The sequence below is a fragment of the Eumetopias jubatus genome, unplaced genomic scaffold (assembly GCF_037043125.1).
Source record: "Eumetopias jubatus isolate StellerSeaLion01/CBP00866 unplaced genomic scaffold, mEumJub1_p1.0 scaffold_5, whole genome shotgun sequence".
NCBI classification, from domain to species: Eukaryota; Metazoa; Chordata; class Mammalia; order Carnivora; family Otariidae; genus Eumetopias; species Eumetopias jubatus.
In genome coordinates this window covers 59,157,777-59,183,497 of record NW_028274811.1, presented here as the reverse complement: position 1 = coordinate 59,183,497, position 25,721 = coordinate 59,157,777, and the positions used below count along the sequence as shown (strand labels likewise).

General features: G+C 35.8%; 1 protein-coding gene across 1 annotated transcript in view; it reads right to left on the bottom strand.

Annotated features, from left to right (window-relative positions):
• SCAMP1 (secretory carrier membrane protein 1) overlaps window positions 1–25,721 on the bottom strand; it is a 113,918-nt gene that overhangs the window by 48,453 nt on the left and 39,744 nt on the right. The window contains exons 3-6 of the mRNA XM_028114567.2: window positions 14,036–14,134; window positions 12,112–12,220; window positions 9,143–9,271; window positions 4,925–5,084 (exon numbers count right to left, since the gene is read on the bottom strand). Of these exons, the coding sequence (XP_027970368.1) occupies window positions 4,925–5,084; window positions 9,143–9,271; window positions 12,112–12,220; window positions 14,036–14,134 (497 nt within the window). The remainder of the gene's footprint in view (window positions 1–4,924; window positions 5,085–9,142; window positions 9,272–12,111; window positions 12,221–14,035; window positions 14,135–25,721) is intronic.

Genomic DNA, 25,721 nt, shown 5'->3' with positions numbered 1-25,721 from the left:
TACAAGGAACAGTTTTATGGATCAGAAGTAAATAATAAAACCTAACACAAAAATAAAACATTAATTCCAGCTACCATTTTTTGACAACCTATAAAACCTAGTATTTTGCATATATTATCTCTAATCCTTTTATCAACTCTGCAAATATTATCCCATTTACATTCAACAAACTGAGGCACTAAAGTTTTATACTGCATTTTCCTAGGAGCTCAATACTTTTAAGCAGAGAAGCCAGGATTCTTACACTTTTTCAGTATATTTCCAATAAGTAAGCTTTTTCAACAAAACACTGCCTCATTAATAATGACCTATTATCTTAAAGTATTTACATAATGCTTAGTCATTTGTGGAAGCATAAAATTAAGATCAGAGTTACAATCTTTTTAAAATATGTAAATGACAAAATGACAAGTCCAGATTTAATTTTGATAGCTATTAAACTTAACTTTTAAAAACACATATACCTGAAACTTCTCTACATTGACCTTCAGATTCAGGTGGACGGATAACCTTATGAAGGACAAAGTCCTGTAAGTATAACAGTAAAACCAGTTTCTTGGTGGAAAACTAAGATAAGTCATACAGTACAGTATTTTACACAGTTTGAAACCATCTTTTTCATGAACATTCTGATATTTCAATGGTGCCAATAAAAACAGGGTTTTTCACCCCCTGATTTCAGAGAAAAATATTTATCAAAAACTGATATCCTCAAAAAGGTAATCCAAGAAGACTAATTTGAAGATAACTGATCTTATATCTTGAGATATAACACAAGGTATGTCACCAATATTAAATTCCTTTGGAATTCAAATATTCTGGGGGTGTCTGAATATCACCCAATTTTTATATATAAATTTTACTAGCCAAAGCTTCAGAAATGCCTACTTTCAAATCAATTATACATTTCTAAGGGCAAGTACCATGTCTTCTTTGTATCTCCAGCTTAGTATATGGTCATTATTCAATGAGTGATTCATTTAACCTTAGGATACTTCATTATTGTAAAGCAGTTGGATAATATAAGTTATTTATCTTAATATTTATGTCCCCCTGAAAGAATCCAGTGAACTCAATAATGAGCATGCAAATAAAATACTAAAATAGAAACCCAGATGACACTGGAAAACCAACTTCTCATGCATAATAACTAATTAAAAAATGATTATTGCTAAATATTCTACCTTTATCACATTTTAAAATTATGTGTAATTATTATGATGTGTTATATGTGATTACTAGATACAATCACTTAAATGTAGATTTAAATTTTCCACTGGGCTTTAAAAGTACTACCAAATACTTTAATTCAATCTAAAAAGGCATTGTATAATTCAGTTAAAACAATTATATTTTTCTTCTCAGATTAGAGTTAATATAAAAAAAGGTTTATTCAGCCATATTATTGAGCAAATTACAACAAATTCTTAATAACAAAGTTACCTGTTAACCTTCAAAAAGGAATTTGAATACTAAATTTATTTACTTTTACCCTGTGAGCCAGAGGCAAAAGAGATAAACCACATATGGCAATTAAAAATGCAACTCCAAATGACTAAGGTACGTTTCTATTGTATTCTAGAAATAAAGGCTTCCTGATATGTCCTCTAGTTATTTTTAGCACTCCACCACAGAGCTAACAGCTACTCTAGAAACTTGAAATTACCACCATCCACAAGAAAAAATAAATTCACTGAACTAAAAAAAGAAAAATCTGATCACATTCTCAAACCTAATGCCCCTAACTTCTATGTTTGCAATGACTAGTTTATTCTAAAATCAATCCTTGCCATGTTTTTCTTACTGCTTACTATTCCTTTTTTTAAGTGGGGGGAGGGCAGAGGAAGAGGGAGAGAAAAAATCTTAAGCAAGTTCCATGCCCAGGGAGTGAGCTGTGAGCTGGAGGCAGGGCTTGATCTCACAACCCTGAGATTATGATCTGAGCCAATATCAAGAGTCAGACGCTTAACCAACTGAGCCACCCAAGGTGAGCCTTATTGCTTACTAGTCTTTTCTTCACTTCTAGGGGGAAACCTGAGAAATAAAATTCAGGAGATATTTAAATAATCTTATGGCAGAAGAGGCAAATATACCATTAGCCAGAGAAGAGTAAAACCTGAAAACTTTTAGGGGCAACTAGGTGGCTGCCTCTCTCCCTCTGCCCTTCCCTCTGCTTGTGCGCTCTCGCTCTAAAATAAATAAGTAAATCTTAAAACAAAAAAAAACCCTGAAAACTTTTCAAAAGCATATTAGCTTCACTGCAGCATCTGATTAATAAAAACTAAATGCTTTCAATAACAACTTCTCTCAAGAAACCAGTGAACCTGGCCTAAAAGTTTGTAGCTACCCATTTTCTACTGACTTACAAAGTATGTTCAGAAACTTGTTTTCATTTCTTAATCAGTCTTGAAACAAAATATGAAACACTGCATATCCTGATTCTGCCCTTTCTCAAAGGCAGTAATCCCTATCAAAACTGATCTAAAATAAAGCATTTATGGGAGCCTGGGTGGCTTGGTTGGTTGGGCGACGACTGCCTTCGGCTCAGGTCATGATCCTGCAGTCCCGGGATCAAGTCCTGCATCCGGCTCCCTGCTCGGCAGGGAGTCTGCTTCTCCCTCTGACCCTCTTCCCTCTCGTGCTCTCTCTCATTCTCTCTCTGTCAAATAAATAAATAAAATCTTTAAAAAAATAAATAAAAAATAAAATAAAGCATTTATGTGATTAAGACTATTTAAAGCCCTATATTTAATATCAAGAATCACATCCAATGTATCTGTGTTTGAGATTTTCATATTTAAAGGAAAAAGCTGCCATCAATACAGGTTTAACAAACTACTAGATACAGCAGGAAAGACACGTGGCAATGTGGATGAAAGAAATGCCGAAGTTACATACTGAGAAGGTATAGTAATGATGTAAAATACTTTAATTTCAACTTTCCCCATTAAATATTATTCCTCTCAGTTCTGCTCTGAACAGGGAAACCCAGATAATTAACATATTTGGGATAAACTCTAAAGGACTGAGATGAAGCTAAGAACTTAGCCTTACATATTAATAATGACAGAAGTAAAAATGTTCCACAAAGCATTTTTATTTCAACTGGCAAAGAAAGGAAATAAAAGGAAGCAAATGACTTCAAGTAATAAAAGGCAGAAAGCTGGTTTTTAGTAGTTTGTTTTCGCTACATTAGTCATAGAAGGTTTAAAATCCAAAGTCATTAGTCTCGTGTCACTTATTTTTTTTTCAGATTTTATTTATTTATTTATTTAAAGAGAGCGCATGTAAGAGAGAGAGTGCGCACCCACGAGCAGGGGGAGGGGGAGGGGTAGATGCAGAGAGAGAAGCAGGCTCCCCACCCAGCAGGTAGCCCAAAGTAGGGCTCGATCCCAAGATCATGACCTGAGGTGAAGGCAGACGCTTAACCAACTGAGCCACCCAGGCACCTCCTCATGTCACTTTTAAAGTCTCAAAAACAACCCTAATCCTACCCACTGGCATCATTACAAATATATTAGTAGCATGATGGAAGTAGGCAGGCAGAAGCCAAAGCCAAGTGTCAAAAAATTAAAAAACCTTGTGAGCCAGGCTTAGATAACAAGGAAAAGAGCAGCAGTAACTCTCTTCCTAGGTCATGGAAAGAGTAAATAGGTCCTTTTTATTCCTCTCCAAGCCACATCCAGAGGAGGCACCTCTCCCGATTCCTTGATAACTAACCTCCATATTCTAATATATTCAAAGATTCTTTCCTTCGTCCATCCATTTTCTTCCCTTCATTCCAATTCTAACCAATTTAGTTTTCTGTTGAATGACCCCTTTTCTCCCCAAATTCCCTCATCTTATTCCTTTTCCGTCTGGGTTTTTTTTTTTTTTTTTATCTGTTTACATATCTGGGTTTCTAATTCCACAATGAAGGAATATAAACTGTAGTTAAGCAAAGAAATTCTATGTTGAAATGGAAAAAATAACAACAACAACTGAATGTGGCCCTCTAATTTCCCCAATATAACATCTGCACCATACATACCTGTTTCCTAGTAATGCTGCCCCCCTCACTCATGAGAGCTAAAAAAAGTTCATTACTCACAAATAAGTTTACTCAAAAATAAGTTGATAAATGTTGCATATATGGAGTCGTAGAGAACTATTATCTAAATCAGCACTTCCCAACATTTATTTAAAGCAATAGTTCAACAAGGTGTTCCACAAAAAAATAATGCTTTCATAGTCAAATCACAAATCACACTAGGTTCTTAAAAGAGTCTAAGAAATCCTGAAGCGAAGAAATTTAACTTTATTATCCAGTTTTTCCAAACCTAAGTTAATGAGTCCCTTTTTTGTCAACATTTATTAATACCTCACAGAACATGCATTTAGGAAATATTAATCCTAACCACCGATTAAAATATATCATGCAAAATATTATAACCTTATAATCTTAATGGTTCTCAAATGTGAGAACTTTTGAAAAGCCAAAAATGAATTTACATAGAAAATAATTAGCTTGCTAGGTAAAAATGACTCACTTTAAATATCATAGGTATACTGACCTTACCTAGGTTCATTTAAGAATTAGACTTTAATCACCATTTGTGACTTTTTTTTGAAGGGGAATGAAGAGCAAAATTTTCTTTAATGTCAAGTGTATCATATGAAATATAATATTCTACAAATATTAAGATATAAGACTATTGTCATTTATTTATTTTCATGTTTGATCTTCTCAAGTGGGAGAAAAGAAAGAGATTTTGTGACTTACAAAACCTAATTACTACAAAGGCATATTACATATGAATTTATCAGAATATATGTTACACAATAAAAAATTTTAGTGAAAATGTCAATTTTCCCCTTAAGGTTAATTACCAATTATTTACTTCACAGGTTTTAAAGAGTATATTTCAAAGTACACACATTTTACCTGAAAGCTCCGTAAAGTGGTCTGTACCAACAGACAAATGAACAAGGAGTAAAAAGCAAGAACCACAGGATACTCAATCCAAAATCAACCCCTCTTGTAGGATCAACACAAAACCAAGCCAAGCATCCGAAGATATTTAGAAAGAGTGTTACAGCGTGGACTGTGGAATCAAAAAACAAAATAGAAATGTTTACATTCAATTTATGAATTCATTCAACAAAAATTGTAAATGAAAAAATTCTTTCTTAGAGCAAATGTATTCCATCCCTTGTTTCTAGTTAGGATCTTTCAAAAAACATTGCTGTTTCTTACACATTTGATTTGAAAACAGTATATACAGGAAAAAGAGTCCTACTATATGTAATGTTTGGGAACAATTCTTCTGACCCTCTCCTGATGGGCAATTACCAGAGAAACACTGCCTTAAGGGATTCTTCCTTGAGAAGGAAACACGTGATATGCCTTTCTGATCCAAGGCCCCGCCAGGGAAAGAACCAGGACTTTGGAGGAAAAAGATCCTACACTCTGAATTACATTTTTACAGAGTAGGCCTGCAGACTCCTCCCAGAGTAGACTATACAAGGAGAAGAAAACTGGAGAAGTGCCCTGTACAATCTCACTGTAACATTTTTAAGCAATTAATTAGAATCACTGAACTAAAAATAACAATACAGTAGCAATTTCAGGGACTGTATAGTCAATCTCTCGGGAATATTCTTCATAGGGTTATCATTTTTTAAAATGCTGGGATAAATATGGTGTTTTGGTAGAGGATTAAATTTACTTTTAAAGAAAGGAAATAATGAATTTCAGCTGCTGTGGCAGATCTTTCTTTTAATTAACACAGTTAATGGAAAACTCTTCATATGTTGTTAATAATTACATATCCAGAAAGACCTAAAACAAAAAATCCGAGTACCATCTAACTATACTTTGATCCTAAAGAACTACATTTACCCATTATAATTAATAACTTTTAAAAAAGATTTTTAAGAAGTTTATTCACAAGCTGAATTAAAAGAAATAATTTTTTTTCAAAAGTTAAAATAATGTTCAATGTAAATTAATACAAGAAAAATATACCAACAAACTACTACTTGAATTAAAAATAAATGAAAAACCTAGTAAATCCAAATACAAAAATCTCAACTTACCTTAAAAACTTTAAAATCTTTTCAACTTAAATAAAAATAGTAATTAACAAAACAAGATAAAGACATACATTATAGGGTGCCTCTATATTTGCTTAAATGACTAGCTAAATATACAAACTCTAGAGTAAGAAAAGGGCACTAGAGGAAGAGTGAAAACATCTGGGTTATACAGATATACTATTGAGCTAATCAACCTCTACATTTCAATTTTTCAGCTACAGAAATACAGGAGCTCTTCCACATTTAAAACTCCATTCCATTCTATTACACAAAGAAGACTCTTTCTTATTAACTTTGTTACCATTAGGAGTTCTAACTCTGACAAAAGCTAGCTTACTAATAAATTTACTCACAATCTTCTGTCTCAAAATAAAAGTTTTTGTCAATGGCTTAAAAACAGATTTCAAAAGACCATGAAATAGAAAGTTACTATTTTTTAACATTAAATATCATCCAACTGCCTAAAAAAGTTTTATATATTCACATTACAATTCAAATTTCAACCTTAAGAGAATTTTTAAAGGTTTATCTCCTAATTTGCCTAAGAAAATATGGATATGTGTATTTAAGTTTCATTAAAAATTCTTCCAATTATTGATAAAAATTTCAATTTAATTTTGTGTAATCTATTAAAATTTCTTTCTAAATGTTTTCAGAGTAACCAAAAACCATGATCAACAAGTCATTTATTTGTACCCCAAAGAAAAGTAAAATGTCCAGCCTACTTACTAAATAATCCACTTATACACAGATCAAAAAATATACAGAAAGGCAAGGTAATGTGAAACACATGATTCTCTGTTGCTAATTTCAATCCCATTCCAATCCACTTGGTGGATTCTAGGTGTACATATAACACTAAGAAACTTTTAGGGTATTTTGTTTACATGATTTGTAAGTTTTTAAGTTGAGTGATTCAACTTCATAGAAAATTTCCATATGCTTTTTTAAGCACTTAAATCTGTTATTAGTGGACCTAAATTTGTAACTATCACTACAATATTCTTCTTGATAAGCTCTGCATTATAACACAGACACCTAACATAGACAGATTTTAAACAGTATAATTATCTTCTTCACTAATTGATCTTTAAATGGCTTGTTTTCCCTTTTTTTAAGAATATACTCAAAGAGGTTAAGATTCATTTCACAGTGATAGTTCTAATTGCTTCAGTTCCTTTATAGAGTAAAATATTTATTTCAAGTAAGGTACCTTTGAAAGTATATCTTCATCTTATTTGGGTTTAAAACATAAATTACTTCTCCATTTTGGTACTTTGTAGGTTGCACAACATGGAAATCTAGACTCTTGGCTCTGGAGTCAAGCTATCCAACTCCAATCCTAATTGTTGTGTAGTCTTGAACAAGTTACTCCAATTCTCTAAGCTTTGGTTTCCTTATCTTAGGTAATATAATACCTGCTTCATAGTGCAGTTAGGATTTAATAACATCATGTATATAAAGTGATTAGTACTATGCCTGGCACAAATAAATCCTCAATAAATATTCTCTTTCATTATAACTTTTACTACAGTATGAAAGCACTCGTCAGCTCTGAAATCATTAACAGGCTGACACTTCTTGAAAGTGACTTATTAAAAGTGAAATTTAGAAACATCACTGAGCTGGTACTAGATCTTACTTTATTCCAGGTAATGCTTCCTTAAATATTGAGACCTCTTTAAATACTTTAAATAAGAGATCTGTCAACTCAACAGGATTTAGAAAAACTGTATTCTAAAAACCTCAGAAAGTTACATATTTATAAAACAAAACAGACCTACTTTGAAACAATTAGTACTAGTAAAGTAGCCATTCAATTAAAATTAATCACCTTTCCCATTCAATCTCTATTTACTAAATTCCTTGTAGAATTTTCTTCCAACCCTCTATCTCCGCCATCCAAAATATGTTTTTCCACTAGGTCAAAGAACTTATACTTAAAATGCTAGGCCAGGTCTGCCCATTAAAAAATAATTACTATATACATGCATATATTATATATTGATTAAATAAAATATATGGGTTGTTTACATGACATATATAAAATCAAAAGCTTTAATGTTAAAAGTATATAATACTGCCTACACTGGAGATTTAGCAAGATACTAGATCAACAACAAAATCTCAAAGAATAACTAAAGAGTTAAGAATGTACTATCCATAAGGGATCACTACTCACATTCTAAAGTAACTTCACATATGTGAAGAATGCTCTGAAAAGATTTTGAGGAAAACTGTCTCATTTATTTAGGAAGGGGAAAAAACGGCTTTTTTATAATTATACAGTAACACACATAAATTTCCTCCATCAAGAATGTACACTACAAAACCTCCACTAAACCCAGCAGTTATGCAGGTGAGAAGTCATGACAGCTACACCTCTCCTACTAACATAGTAACATTAAAAGGGGCTGAGACTACTGTTTGCAATAAAAGTGAAACAGAGAATAAGTGGAAATTCTGTGTACCTAGAACAAACTGTTAACAGCTTGACATTTTACTTTAATTATTACATGAGTTGTAATTATACTCAACACAACGCAAGCACCACAGCCTAAATATATGTCCTAATGTTCTATTTAGTAAAATATCCTACATTAACTAGGACTTCCGATAATAAAAGTACTTATCAACCACTTGAAAATGAAAAGTAAATTGTGCTCAAAGCTCTAATAAAAATTATAATAATATTTTATGGCCCTTTTAAAAAGTCATAATGCTTCAAACAGCCTTCATTTCATATAATTTTTTCAAAACAAGTATTACCTAGAGAGTATTTTACAACTATTCCTTTTTCCTCAAAAAAATACTATATATGTGACAGAGAAGTCCTTTCCTCAAAAGAATGCCAGTTCTCATATATGCTTTCATATATGCTTTCAGTTTAGATTGTCACATACAGTATAATTTTGCAATACCTAAATATGTTTCACTCTGAAAATTAAGAGCTATACCAAAAAACCTATTTGTGATACTATCCTTAATATCTGAATTCCAAAAAGGGTGGTTTTTGACAATAAAACAGAAACTCTGTTGAATATACAATTTCTTTTATACTCACACATCCACAAGTAGTACATAATCTTTACTGTCTTCTGGAATTCTACAGGAATGTCTACAGAAAAATCCTGATAAAAACAAGGTCCCACGGGAAAATTGCCAGGGAGAGGTGGCCAATTATTTTTTCTGCCTGCAAATTTAAAAAAAAAAAATTATATTAGGACCAAGATGTGCTATTCTTGTTTTTGGTTTCATAATAAATAACATAATTTGTTCTTTTAATAGATGTTTTATAAATCGAATGCTGCATCTCTACATTCCTATATTGGTACAGCTTTGAAAGCCAAGCTTTGTATTTTTAAAAATTTTCCCAAAGGGGGCGCCTGGATGGCTCACTTGTTAAGTGTCTGCCTTTGGCTCAGGTTATGATCCCAGGATCCTGGGATGAAGCCCCACATCTGATTCCCTGCTCCGCGGGAAGCCTGCTTCTCCCTCTCCCACTCCCCCTGCTTGTGTTCCCTTTCTCTGTCAAATAAATCAAATCTTTAAAAAAAAAAAAAATTTTTTTTCCCCCAAAGTAGGGGCACATGGCTGGCTCAGTTGATAGAGCATGTGACGACTGTTGGATCTAGTGCTGTGGGTTCAAGTCCTGCGTTGGGTGTAGAGATTACTTAAAAATAAATCCTAAAAAAAAAAAAAAAAAAAAAAAAGGTTTTTTCCCCAGAGTTTCACTTTAGAAAACATTAGATGGCAAAATATTTTTTCCGGTGTCATGTAATGTTTAGCAGGAACCATTTATGTACATAAATGGTTTCTTGATACAAGAAACAAAAAAAGAGCACAAAGACATACCCTGTGACTCTATCCTAAAAACAGACTTATTTCTCAAAGTCCCAAGAGTCTGGCTGTCATGTGAAGGTCATGCAGTTTTTAAAATATCTACAATTTCCTCTTCAGCATCTTAAGTGTTTGAATATAATTCCTAGCCCATGTCGAGAGGGAAGAACAGCTTCTGAATCTTTTGAGTTTTCTACTGTTAACTCCATGAAGAAACACACAATTAACTAATACCAAAGAATCAAATTTGGAAATCCCAAAGTCTGAAAAAATATTAAAAATATCCATGTAAGAAAACCATGAAACTAGGAGAAAATATGAAACATGAGAAGGGAGCTAAGGAATTATAACACCTTCAAAAACCTAGAGGAAAAATAAATTCAAATTATGAGGAGGGAAAATGTGTCTTTATAAAGAAATGAAACAGAAAATAGGGCTTGGGAAGCAGTGGGAGCAATAAAAACACTAAAATTAAAGCAAGAAGTCTAAACATTAAAAACAGAAGGTAAACACAACACCTAAAGGCCACTTCTCATTTTAGAAATTATATGCCACAATTTTTGAAAATTTGATTTTATATACTTTGTATAGGTGAAGAAAACTTTACAGTGGAAAACAAGAATGACCTATGTCTGATTCTTCCCACCATGTCTGTGCTATTTATAATTCTTTCCAAATTTCATATTCATTTCTCATACAAGTCTCACACTATTTGAGAGGAGCAGAGAATAGCAAAGTAAGAACTAGAATCTGAAAAAAGAAGTGCCTAGCAATTTTTTGGCTAGAGGGCATTGGGTACCTTAAACTCTTGAAGACTTGGTAAAATCTGAAGACATCTATAAAATCTTACATTTCTTCATAAATTTAAGAGTAGAAATAACAAGAGAATAATAACTATACCACCCTTCAGGGAATTATAATTAAATGAGTTAATAGATAATAAGTACTTACATGTGTAACATACTAAAAGTCTAACTCTTAATTTCCCGCTCTTTGTTACTATCTTTACTAAAATATCTCCCATAGAAATAACTTATATTAGTCAATACTAAGGATATAGGACAGATTTTATTACAGGTATTTCAGAAACACTGATCTCAAATAAATCCTTAGTTTCTCCTTTTACAGATGTGGTCTCTGATGTTGCAAGCCAACAAAATGGCCAAGGATGAATGTGTCTTCACAAGGCCCTAGGCTTACACACTTTTTTTTAATAGTCTTTGAATATATAAATTTCATTTTTAGTTTTAAATTCCCTAGTTAACATACAATGTAATACTAGTCTCAGGGGTACATTATAGTGGTTCAACACTTCCATACAATACCTGATGCTCATCACAGCAAGTGCCCTCCTTAAACCCCAACCCCACCCACCTCCCCTCTGGTAACCATCAGTTTGTTCTCTACAGTTGTCCTTGGTTTGCCTCTTTTTCCCCCTATGACTGTTAGTTTTGTTTCTTAAACTCCACATATGAGTGAAGTCATATGGTATTTGTTGTTCTCTGACTTAGGCTTACACAATCTAAGATAAGGAAGAAATAGTTCAGTATATTATTGCTGACCTAGCTCTGTCATTCCATCACTATCCTAGACATAGTAACAATGACTTATCTAGCTCTTTAACCCCTTAGCCAGACACTGCTATCTTTCTCTAAGATACACCCTTGAAGTGGCCTTTGGTAGTCACAGTCTAAATAGATTTCATAGCAAATGATCAATTCAGTACTTATTTCTGTGGTATCACTGAGAAACCTGAGGCTTCCAAAGTCATGTCACACATTTTTTTAATATGATTTGACAGGCATGTTATACTTCTGAGGACAAGGCACATAATTAGAAACAGTAATAAACAAAAAGTAAGAGTCAAATTTAGGGCACACTCTTAAAGCTTCAATAGACTCAAAGAGGGCCCAAGTGCAGAATCAAAGGCTCCTGGCCAAACCCCAAAATTATCATGTTCACATTCACTTTCTGTGTGATAAGGCTAACACTGTTATAATCTATCAAAAGACTATGCAAATCAGCCAAGATCAGAGAGCTACAGAGTAACAAGAAGGAAATCTCCTGTCTGATCTTGCTAGAACAGGAAAAAATGCCATGGCTTTATCCATAAACCAAATGACTTAGAGCTAGCACAGGCATAATTTAAAGTGTTTAAAAGTTATTTTTATTTCAAACTTCTTTGGATACTACCATGTTGACTGAGATTTTGCATTTCTCGTTCTCGACGATCTAATTCTGCTGCTTTTCTTTCTAGTTCTTCTTGGCGCTTAAGAAGCTCAGCTTGGGCCAAAGCATGTTCCTTAAACAAACAAACAAACAAAACATCAGTGAATGAATAGGTTGTCAGAGTTAGAAAATCCGATAACATGACTATGCTCTCTACTCTCTCTCTCCCTCTACAATGCCAGAAACTTTTTTTTAAGTTTATTTACTTTTTAGTCATCTCTACATCCAATGTGAGGCTTGAACTCAGGACCCCAAGATCAAGAGTCCTACAATGTCAGAATTAAATTCAAATGCTCTTCCAAAATACAGGAATTCAGGGGTGCCTGGGTGGCTCAGTTGGTCATGGGGCTCCCTGCTCAGTGGGGAGCCTGCTTCTCCCTCTCCTCCCCACTCGTGATCTCTCTATCTCTGTTGCTATCTCTGTCTCTCTCTCTCAAATAAATAAAATCTTAAAAAAAAATACAGGAATTCACTCTAGGTTACATCTTCAGAAGACAAGGAAATACGTGACTGATTTTTGTTTGTTTTTAAGATTTTATTCATTTATTTTTCAGAGAGAGAGAAAGAGCACAAGCAGGGGGAGCAGCAGGCAGAGGGAGAAGCAGGCTCCACACAGAGCATGGAGCCCGAAGTGGGGTTTGATCCCAGGACCCTGTGATCATGACCTGACCTGAAGGCAGATGTTTAACTGACTGAGCCACCTAGGAATCCCTGATTTGGGTTTTTCTGGTTATGAAAACCATCAGCGAGAATATTGGGACATTTAGAACAGGACAAAATTCTCTCAGTAAGAGTAGTTAGAGTCCTAATTGGGAAAATAAAATTAAGGTAACCTCTGTGCCTAAATGAGAATGAAGAACAAAGGGAACAACTGAGGCAAAACAGACAAAGTGAGAAAATGACAACTGAATTGCCTCTTAAGAATTGGTTTGAATGGTGCCTAAGGTTTCCAATTCAAGAATATACAGTATCTTCTATTTTAGAAGACAACGAGATGAAAGAAGGATATGATTAAGAAATTCTGGTTTGTAACTCCATCTGCCTTTATGTAATACAAGGCATCCTATTCATCTCCTTTATTCTCCTATTTTTACCACCTGCTACTTCCTACCACTGTCCTTTGCTTAGCCATTACAACTCTTTTCCAATAGTTTATATTATCTTATCATTGGTACTATAATAGCATTGTGCATTAAAGAGTAAACCCAACAAAAGGCAACAAAAATTTCCCTAAAGAAATTGTTCAAGAGGATATATGAATTCAGTAACTGCTAATAACAGTATAAATATTATAAGCTGAAAAAGAACTGTATTATAGGGTTGACTAACTAACCCACACTCAAAAGTAAGTTAAAAATTAAATAAGGCAGGAGCACCTGGGTGGCTCAGCTGTTAAGCGTCTGCCTTCAGCACAGGTCATGATCCCAGAGTCCTGGGATCGAGCCCTGTGTCCAGCTCCCTGCTCAGTGGGAAGCCTGCTTCTCCCTCTCCCACTCCCTCTGCTTGTGTTCCCTCTCTCACTGTGTCTCTGTCAAATAAATAAAATCTTAAAAAAAAAAAAAAACCAAGTAAGGCAAAAAAAAAAAAAAAAAAAAAAATTAAGTAAGGCAACATATAAAGAATTCTTCCGGGCGCCTGGGTGGCTCAGTTGGTTAAGCAACTGCCTTCGGCTCAGGTCATAATCCTGGAGTCCCGGGATCGAGTCCCGCATCGGGCTCCCTGCTCAGCGAGGAGCCTGCTTCTCCCTCTAACCCTCCCCCCTCTCATGTACTCTCTCTCTCTCATTCTCTCTCAAAATAAATAAATCTTTAAAAAAAAAATTCTTCTATTCTGAAGATGTTGATACTGTAATTTCCAAAACAAATTTACACACATAACATGAACTAACCTTTGCAATCTGTGTATAAGTTGGATGTTCCTCTGTTGGTTTCATTATTGCTGGTTGTGTACTGGGTACATTAGGCATTTTCACAGTGCCTGGTGGAGGCTAGGAAGATTAAGAAAAGGACAAATTATATAACACAGAGATCCAATTTTAACTTCTTTCAAAAGGCCTAACCCTAACAAAAAGCAAAACGCCAAGAACTCCTCTCTTCTTCCTCTAGTGTGTAGTAAAGTGCTGCTTCAGCTCTCCATCTCCATTTTCTCAAACTCACTCATTCCTCAACTCTCCAATTGGCTGCTACCTCTACCACTGCACCACACACACTCTCCTCCAGGATGCCACGTGTAGAAACACAAAACAAAACCTTGAAGTATCACTTTTTAGTAAAATACAGATAGTGCCAAACTGAAGAATTTACATCAAGGTTAATTGTTAACTCTTTCCACCAAAGAAAGGTACGTGCCAGGGCCCTAAAAAGTTAATAGGAGAGGTTGGCTGGGAAGACGGCAGAGAAGGAGGACCCTAAACTCGGCTCCTCCAACAGATACAACTAGGTAACACCCACAGCAGTGGAAATAACCCAGCAAACAGCCCAAAGGATGCCAGAACACACTCCACAGCGAAGGGTAGGGAAGAGTCCACAACAAAGGAGGTATAAAGAGTGAAGACAGAGTCTGGGAGCAAAAGGGACAGCAGCCTGCCGCAGCGGAGAAGGAGCCAGCGGCACAGAGAAGAGAGGCAGACAGATCTTCATACTAACTGGGAGGATGAATCTCCATATTTGCCTTTGAAATTGCATGGATTCTTAAAACCAGCAGGACTTAAAACCTAGAATTTTAAAAACCAGCATGCTCAGCTCTGGGTAAGCCCAGAAGGTGTTAGGAAACAGAGTCCCTCATCTTAAAGAGACAGGATGAAAGACAGCCTATGCAGATGCAGTGTAGAACCAGCAGTTTGAAAAATGCCACAGGCAGACAAGAAGGACAGAGATTTGCTCATCTCAGAGCACGGGCCTAGAAAGACAGGTATCATGGGGAGACCCCTCCAGGAAAAAAGGAGCTGGCAGGTGACATTTTTCTCCCCTGCTCCCCCGCATAAATAACAGCCACCTGCGGAAACCAACACTGTGTGGGCGGCCACATGCTACTTAAATTGCTTACACCAAACCGAGCCCCGCCACACGTGCTTTGGCAGATCAGCCCTTCCCAGGCATGCTCCCCTGAGTTGTGGTGCTGTGGGGTCCCTCCCCGAGAAGACCACCCTGCCAATACCACATCTCCTGACCCGCTTGTTTTGCAGGACCACAGTTCCAGCAGTGGCAGGTATTGTTTCACACGTAGACCACTGCACACCTTGCTACTCACAATAGGTAAAGACAGCATCAGCAAACAATTGGACTGAAGGGAGAAGATTCCAGAACTCAACAGCAGAGCACCTACAACACACCCTGGGGAACAGGGACACTGCACTACAGGGCACTATAATACTTCTTCAAAGACTACTATTGTTATGAGTAAGGTAAGTAGCTGACTTCTCTAACACTGAGAAACAGACACAGAAAGTCAAACAAAATGAGAAGACAGAGAAAAATCTCCCAAATGAAAGAACAGGACCAAACCACAGCTAGAGACCAAAGCAAAATGGATATAAATAAGATGCCTGAAAGAAAATTTAAAGTAATGATCACAAAGATACTCACTGGACTGGAGAAAAGAGTGGAGGATATCAGTGAGACCCTTAACACAGAGATAAAAAAGAACCAGAGGTCAAGAACACAATAAGTGAAATTAAAAATACACTTATAATAAAATAAATAGCAGGCTTGATGAAGCCAAGGAATGAATTAATACCTGGATGACAGAGTAACACAAAGTAACCAAGTTGAGCAAAGGAAAGAAAAGTATATAAATTGAGAACAGTATTAGGGAATTCAGCAACTCTATCAAGCCTATCAAGCATAGTAACATCCACATTACAGGGACCTCAGAAGAAGAGAGAGGCAGAAAATTTATTTGAAGAAATAATAACTGAAAACTTCCCTAATGTGGTAACAGATATCCAGATCCAGGAGGCAGAGAGATCCTCCAAAAAATTCAACCCAAGGAGGTCCACACCAAGACACACAGCAATTAAAATGGCAAAAAGTAGGGATAAAGAAAAACATTTAAAGCAAGAGAAAAGAAGACAGTTACATACAAGGAAAATCCCATAAGGCTACAAGTGAGTTTTTCAGCAGCAACTTTGCAGGCCAGAAGGGAGTGGCATGATACATTCAAAGTGGTAAAAGAGAAAACTCTGTAGCCAAGAATGCTCTATCCAGTAAGGATATCATTCAGAATAGAAAGACAGATAAAGAGTTCCTCCAAAAAAACAGACCACTAAACCAGCCCTATAAGAAATTTTATTATTATTATTATTTTTAAAGATTTTATTTATTTATTTGAGAGAGAGTGAGAGAAGGAGAGCACATGAGAGGGGGAGGGTCAGAGGGAGAAGCAGACTCCCTGCTGAGCAGGGAGCCCGATGCGGGACTCGATCCTGGGACTCCAGGATCATGACCTGAGCCGAAGGCAGTCACTTAACCAACTGAGCCACCCAGGCGCCCCCCTATAAGAAATTTTAAAGAGCACTCTTTGAGTGAAAAAGAAAAACCATAAGTGAGAGTATGAAAAGTAAAAAGCACAAAAGCAATAAAAATCAGTATTTCTATAAAAATCATTGAAGAGATTCAAAAAATAAAAGGATGTGAAATATGACACTATACACCTAAAAGGTGGGAGGAAGAGGAGTAAAGAATGAGTTTAAACTTAAGCAACCATCAACTTAATATAGACTGCTATATGCAGAAGATGTTATATACAAACCTAATGGTAACCACAAATCAAAACCCAGTAATAAATATACAAAGACTAAAGAGAACGGGATCCAAACATATCACTAAAGAAAGCCAATGAACCTTATTCCTATAAATAGCAAGAGAAGAATCAGAAAATCTATAGAAACAACCACAAAACATGTAACAAAATGGCATAAATACATATCTATTAATAATTACTTTGAATGTAAATGGACTAAATACTCCAATCAAAAGACATAGTGTGACAGAGTGGATATACAAATAAGACCCATGTATATGCTACTTACAAGAGACTCATTTCAGACCAAATGACACCTACAGATTGAAAGTGAGGGGACAGAAAAACATTTACCATGCAAATGGAAGCCAAAAAAAAAGCCAGAGTAGCAATATTTTTATTGGACAAAATAGACTTAAAGACCACAGGAGACAAACAAGGACACTATGTAATAATGAAGGGGACAATCCAACAAGAAGATACAACTGTAAATATTTATGCCCCAACATGGGAGCACCCAAATACATAAAACAGTTAACAACAAATATAAAGGAACTAAACAAGAGTAATACAATAATGGTCTTAGTAGGGGCCTTTAACACCCTACTTGCATCAATGGACAGATCATCCAAACAGAAAATCAACAAGGAAAGAATGACTGTGAATGACACACTGCACCAGGTGGATTTAAGACATATTCAAAACATTCCATCCTAAAAGAGCAGAATACACATTAAAGTGCACACTGGACATTTTCCAGAATAGATCACATATGAGGCTACAAAAAAACTCTAAAATTCAAAAAAATCAAAATCATACCATGCATCTTTTCTGACCACAATGCTATAAAACTAGAAATCAATTACAAGAAAAAATTTGGAAAGAGCACAAATACATGGACATTAAATAAACATGCTATAAAACAATGAATGGGTCAAACCAAGAAATCAAAAATTACATGGAAACCAAAGAAAATGAAAACACAATGGTCTAAAATCTTTGGGATTTTAGATGCCATTTAGGTGCCTGGGTGGCTCAGCTGGTTGAGCGCAGGACTCTTGACTTCAGTTCAGGTCATGGTCTCAGGGTCGTTGGATCGAGCCCTACGTCAGGCTCCATGCTCACCAGAGAGTCTGAGATTCTCTCTCTTCCTCTGTCTCTCCCCCACTTCACCCCTGCTCACACACTCTCTCTCTAATAAAGAAATTAAATCTTTCAAAAAAAAATAAAATAGAATCTTTGGGATGCAGCAAAAGTATTTTTTTAAAGATTTTATTTATTTATTTGAGAGAGAGAATGAGAGAGAGAGAGCACATGAGAGGGGGGAGGGTCAGAGGGAGAAGCAGACTCCCCACTGAGCAGGGAGCCCGATGTGGGACTTGATCCCGGGACTCCAGGATCATGACCTGAGCCAAAGGCAGTCGCTTAACCAACTGAGCCACCCAGGCACCCTGCAGCAAAAGTATTTCTAAGAGAAAAGTTTATAGCAATACTGACCTACCTCAAGAAGCAAGAAAAATCTCAAGTAAATGACCTAACCTTACACCTAAAGGAGGTAGAAAAAGAAGAACAAACCCAAACCCAGGAAAAGGAAGGAAATAAAAATTAGACCAGAAATAAATGATATAGAAACTAAAAAAAACAATAGAACAGATCCATGAATCTAGGAGCCAGTTCTACGACAATATCAACAAAACTGATAAATCCTTCAAGGCTCATTACAGGAAAAAAAAAAAAAGGACTCAAATAAACAAAATTACTAATGAAAGAGGAGAAATAACAACCAACACCACAGAAGTACAATCAATTTTAACAATATTATGAAAACTTCTATGCCAAAAAATTGGACAGCTTAGAAAAAAATAAATTCCTGGAAATATATAACCTGCTAAAACTAAAGCAGGAAGAAACAGAAAATCTGAACAGCCAGCAATGAAATTGAATCAAAAAGTAGTAGTTAAAAAACCAAAGTCCAGAATAAACCATCCTCTTGCACCAAAGATGTCTCAAGAATTCTTGGTAGTCAGCTCCGGACCTCACCCCACCAAATTTCACCTATATTCCAAAACCCCATCAAGAAGAACACCCCCTGGAGTTAACATCACCCACTCCAGATTTCCCCATCAGTATCTCTCCACTTAGCACGAGACTCCGTCCCTACGATGACTTCACATCAACAGATGATTCTTACCACCCACAGAAATACTTCCTGACTTCCTGTCAGCCTTAGATTCAGCTGCCTCCCCTAGCTAGGGACATCTCTACGCCCCTATTCAGCAGGAGGTCGTTACAGAAAATGAGAACTTCTGCCTCCAACAACCTTAGATTTAAGGGTCAAAATTGCTCAGGGAGGAAATGATGAGGGAGCAAAAGGAGCTAGGTGAAGACAAAGCATATACAACCTCTCCCACCCCACCCCACTCCCCCCCTGGTGTGTGACATTCTTCCAGGAATCTCCCAACTGTTTTAATGTTAATACCTTGGTGCGAGAGAAATAAGCTTGACAATGGCTCTGATATTTTGTACGTCAGTCCTCTTTAGTATAGGAAAGTTCTTATGAAACCTCCCTTTTCCTTACTTGCCCCAACACGGGGACAGGACCCATGCTTTAATAAACCAACATTTTGCACCAAAAAAAAAAAAAACCCAAAAAACATAAAAAAACAAAGTCCAGGACCAGACGACCTCACAAGCGAATTCTAACAAACATTTAAGGAAGAGTTAATACCCATTCTTCTCAAACCTTCCCAAAAAATGCAAGAGGAAGGAAGACTTCCAAATTCATTCTATGAGGCCAATATCCCCAATACCAAAACCAAATAAAGATACCACTAAAAAAGAGAACTACAGGCCAATATCTCTGATGAACATAGATGTGAAAGTCCTTAACAAAATATTAACAAACCAAATCCAACAATGTATTTAAAAAATCATACACCAAGATCAAGTGGGATTTACTGCCAGGATGCATGGGTGGTTCAATATTTGCAAATCAATCAACGTGATACATCACATCAATAAGAAAAGGATAAAAACCAAATGATCATTTCAACAGATGCAGAAAAAGCATTTCACAAAGTACAATATCCATTTATGGATAAAAACCCTCAACAAGGTAGGTCTAGAGAGAACATATCTCAACATAATAAAGGCCTTATACTAAAAACCCAGAGCTAACATCATACTCAGTAGGGATAAACCGAGAGCTTTTCCTCAAAGGTCAGGAACAGGACACGGATGTCCACTCTCACCACTTTTATTCAACATAGTATGGGAAGTCCTAGCCACAGCAATCCTACAACAAAAAAAAAAGGGGGGTGCCTGGGTGGCTTAGTTGTTAAATGTCTGCCTTAGGTTCAGATCATAATCCTGGAGTCCCAGGATGGAGCCTCACATCAGGCTCCCTGCTCAGCACGGAGTCTGCTTCTCCCTCTGCCCCTCACCCTGCTCAGGCATGCTCTCTCTCTCTCACTCACTCTCTCTCAAATAAATAAAATCTTAAAAAAAAAAAAAAAAAAAGGTTGGGGTACCTGGGTGGCTCAGTCAGTTGAGCATGTGACTCTTGATTTCAGCTCAGGTCATGATCTGAGGGTTGTGAGATGGGTCCACATCTGGCTCTACACTCAGTGTAGAGTCTGCTTGAGATTCTCTCTCCCCCTCTGCCTCTGTTCCTCCCCCCCCAGTCATGTGCATGTGTGCACACGCTCTCTCTCTCCCTCTCTCTCTCAAAATAAATAAATAAAATCTTTAGGGGAAAAAAGGGAAATAAAAGGTATCCAGATGGTAAGGAAGAAGTAAAACTTTTGCTATTTGCAGATAACATGATACCCTATATAGAAAATCCAAAAGACTCCACCAAGAAACTACCAGAACTGATAAATGAATTCAGTAAAGTTGCAGGATACAAGTATCAATGTACAGAAATCTGTTGCATTACTTTTTTTTTAAGGGGGGGGAGGAAGGGGCAGAGGGAGAGAGAGAGAGAGAGCTCCAGGGGACTATCTCACAACCCTGAGATCATGACCCGACCCAAAATCAAGAGTCAGATGCTCAAGTGACTGAGCCACTCAGTGCCTCTGTTGCATTTCTATACACTAATAATGAAGCAGCAAAAAGAGATATTAAGAAAACAATCCCATTTGTAATGCACCAAAAATAATAAGATACCTAGGAATAAACCTAACTAAAAAGGTGAAAGACTTATACTCCGAAAACTATAAAGCACTGATGAAAGTAAGTGAAGACAACACAAAGAAATGGAAAGATATGCCATGCTCATGGATTAGAACAATTATTGTTAAAATGTCTATACTACCCAAAGCAATCCACACATTTAATGCAATCCCTATCAAAATACCAATAGCATTTTCCACAAAACTAGAACAAACAATCCTAAAATTTGTATGGAACCACAATGACCTCAAATAGCCAAAGCAATCTTAAAAAAGAAAAACAAAACTGTAGTTATCACAATCCCAGATTTCAAGTTATATTACAAAGCAGTAGTAGTTAAAACAGGATGGTACTGACATAAAAACAGATACATTAGAGATCAACAGAATAAAAAATTATATGGTCCAATCTCTCACAAAGGGGGAATGAATATACAATGGGAAAAATACAGTGTCTCCAACAAATGGTGTTGGGAAAGCTGGACAGCCAAATGCAAAAGAATGAAACGGGACCATTTTCTTTCACCATACACAAAACTAAACTGAAAATGGATTAAAGACCTAAATGTGAGACCTGAAACAATAAAAATCCTAGAAAAGAGCAGAGGTAGTAATCACTCTAATATCGGCTAGCAATATTCTTGTAGATATGTTTCCTGAGGCAAGGGAAATAAGAGCAAAAACAAAACATCTGCATCAAAATAAAAAGCTTCTGCAAAGGAAACAACAAAATTAAAAGGTAACCTACACAATGGGAGAAGATATTTGCAAATGACACAACCAATCAAGAGTCAGTACCTAAAATACATAAAGAACTTATATAACTCAACACCAAAAAAAACACAAGTAATCTGATTGAAATGGACAGAAGACATTAACAGACATTTCTCCAAAGAAGACATCCAGATGGACAATAGACACATGAAAAGGTGTTCAAAATCATTCATCAGGGAAATGCAAATCAAAACTACCATGAGATACCACCTCACACAGCTCAGAAGGGCTAAAATCAAAAGCATAAGCAACAAGTCTTGGGGAGGATGTGAAGAAAAAGAACCCTCTTGCGCTGTTGGTGGGAATGCAAATTCATGCAGCCATTGTGGAAAATTGTATGGAGGTTTCTCAAAAAAATTAAAAATAGAACTACTCTATAATCCATGAATCACACTACTGGATATTTACCAAAAAATACCTAAACAATAATTCAAAGGGATACATGTACCTCTATGTTTATTTATAGCAGCGTTATTTACAATAGCCAAATTATGGAAGCAGCTCAAGTGTCCATCGATAGATGAATGGATAAAGATGTGTATACACACACACTGTAATGCTATTCCGCCATAAAAAAGAATGAAATCTTGCCGTTTGCAACAACACAGACAGATCAAGAGAGTGTAACGCTGAGTGAAATAAGTCAGAAAAAGACAAATATATTATGATCTCACTTGTATGTGGAATTTAAGAAACAAATGAGCAGATGAAAAAATAGAGGGACAAATCAAGAAACAGACTCTTTACTATAGAGAACAACTGATGGTTACCAGAGGCGAGGTGGGTGGAGGGATGGGTGAAATAGGGGAGGGGGATTAAAGAGTACACTTATCATGATTTTTAAAAAAATTATTTTTAAAAAAGTAAATAGGAGTGCTTTTGACAGAACTCCACTAATACCCTTTGAAAAGACTAAGAGGGGAGGCATTAGGGAGATGGAAAACAGACTGCACAACCTCCACTCTGCCAATGGGGACCAGCAGTATTTGAAAGCAGCTGCAGTATCAAAGAGCAAATAGATATCTACAAGTCCACCAAAGAGGAATTGGTTAAATTACTATATAAACATACCACGCAGCCATCAAAAGGAATGAGTTAGAGTTACAGAAGACTGCCTTTTAAATAATGAATGAAATAAAGTGAACTACAGAATGCATATGACCATTTTTTGCTTTTATAAACACACACTTGTACACACCCAGAAAAATATCTGAAAGCTCTCAGCAAACTGGTGTGAGAGGGATTTGCACCTTTTGCTTTATACACATCTCTATTATATACCCCCCCAATATACTGTTTTTTTTTAAGTTAAAAAATATATTTTTATGGGTGCCTGGGTGGCTTAGTCAGTTAAGCGTCTGCCTTTGGCTCAGGTCATGATCCTGGAATCCCAGGATCGAGCCCTGCATTAGGCTCCCCACTCAGCGGAGAGTCTGCTTCTCCTTATGCCCCTCACCCTGCATGTTGCTCTCTCTCTCTCACTCACTCTCTCTCGCTCTCAAATAAATAAAAATCTTTTTTTTAAGATTTTATTTATTTATTTGAGAGAGCAAGAATGAGCGAGAGAGAGCACATGAGAGGAGGGAGGGTCAGAGGGAGAAGCAGACTCCCTGCTTAGCAGGGAGCCCGATGTGGGACTCGATCCCGGGACTCCAGGATCATGATCTGAGCCGAAGGCAGTCGCTTAACCAACTGAGCCACCCAGGAGCCCAAAAATCTTTTTAAAAAATTAAAATACATATATATTTTTAAGTATTCTTTTAAATGGCCATAGGAAAAGGAAAACAGAAAGAAAAAAAGGAAAAGAGAAAGAAAGCACACGAGCAAGTAGCTGCAAAGGGAAGTTCAAAAATCAGAACTGTCAAAGCCAGAAGACCCCACCAATGCACCAGGATTGTATCCTGTCACAGCAAGTAGCAGTCCTGAAAAGGAAGCCAGGCACAGTGGAAGAAATAACCGGAGAATACAGCTAATTCTAAAATTCGTATGAAAAAGCCAAGGGCTAAGAATAGGTCAAACAATTCTGAGGAAGAATAGAGCAGACCTATGATATCAAAGCTTATCATAAGGATATAGTAATTAAGAGGGTGGTATAGATGGCAAAGATACAGAAATATACCAATAAACAGAAGGGACACAGAAACAGACTCACACAAATGCAGAAACTTGATATCCAACAGAGGGGATACTCACTGTAAGACAGTGGAGAAATAACGTATTAGTCAATAAATGATGCTAGGAAACTGGCTACCCAGATGTAATAGTGAAGCTAGATTTCCTACTTCACACCACACAAAAATAAATTCCAGGTGGATGATCTAAGAGTAAAAAAGCAAAACTTAAATACTTTTAGGGGAAAAAAATTACGTGAATATTTTTATGAACTTAAGAGTACATAAGAGCTTCTTGAATGTAAGCTCTAGGAATCTCTATGTATTTTGTCAGTGATGTACCTCCAGTGCCTAAAACAATGCCTGGAACACAGTAAACGCTCATTAAGTACTTGTTAAATCAAGATTAGAAAAACACACAAACAATAAAGATAGACAAGTTCAACTACAGGTATCCCCCCTTTTCTGAAAGTTCCCTTTACACCACTTCAAAAGACCTACATTAGTACAGTGACAGCTTTTTTCATATAATCAAAGAAAATCAGATTTCCTTAGGTTAGAGAAAACAGGTACTAATGTAGGTCTTTTGTAAAAGTAAAGTGGTGTAACAGGAAGTTTTGGAAAGCAGGGAATACCCTTCACTTTTTGCTATTTTGGCTTACAAGAAGTTTCATAGGTGTGCTCTACTTTTCAATAATGGGGGAAACGTGTACATTCAAACTTAACATCAAGTGAAAAGTCAAATCACAGGCTAGAGAAAATTGGTTATAATGCATATATAATGCTATGCAGAATACATAAGGAATTGTTACAAATTCATAGAACTATAAACTACTAACAGAAAAATAAGCACAAGATCTGAACAGGCAGCACAAAGAAGAAAACAAGAATGGTCAATAAAAATATTAATTAATGGTTCAAACTCACTAGTAATCAACAGATGAGAAAACAGTGACATATTTCACAACCATGAGATAGAAAAACATGAAGTTTGAAATACAAAAATTTGGAATTCCAGTATATATACAATGACAGCATATATAAAAATTAAAGCACATAACCAAGATAGCATTTCAAAACAACAGGAACAACAAAGATTACCAAAATGGTGCCAAGACAATTATTTAAATGTTTAGGGGGGAAAAATCAGTATTCTGTATCTCACCAGAATAAATCTCAAATGGTTATTTTTTTTTGTTAAACTATAAAAACACTAGAACATAGCATAGTTCTATAATACAGATGATATGTTATAGATGATATATAGATGACTTTCTGATCTTGGGTTGGAGCAAAGATAGTCTAAATATTTAAAAGGGATGAGGGGAAAGAAATCATAATGAAAAGGTAATATATCTAATAAATACTTCGAAGTTGGATGATATAAAGCATTTCATAACCAAGATTAAAGGGCAAAATCTAATAAGCAAAACATATAACTGTCAATTGGTTAATACACTTCATCACATACAAATCAATAAAAAAAAACAGATGAACATGTTACTGAAGAAAAATGCATTTTAAAAAGCCCTCAACAAGCAGCTTACAAAATACTTACAAAAAGTAAATAAACATATTAAAAATGTTAACCCCTCATTAGTAATCCAAAAAAATGTAAGCTTCATCTAATTATTTTTAGGTCATTATTACCGTAAGATTATCACATTTTGGAAAAGATCTAAAATGGGTATTCTCACACAATGATAATGGGATTATAAACTAGTTCATATAATAATCCTGGAGCTTAATCTAGTATTATGTACATCAGCACAGAAGT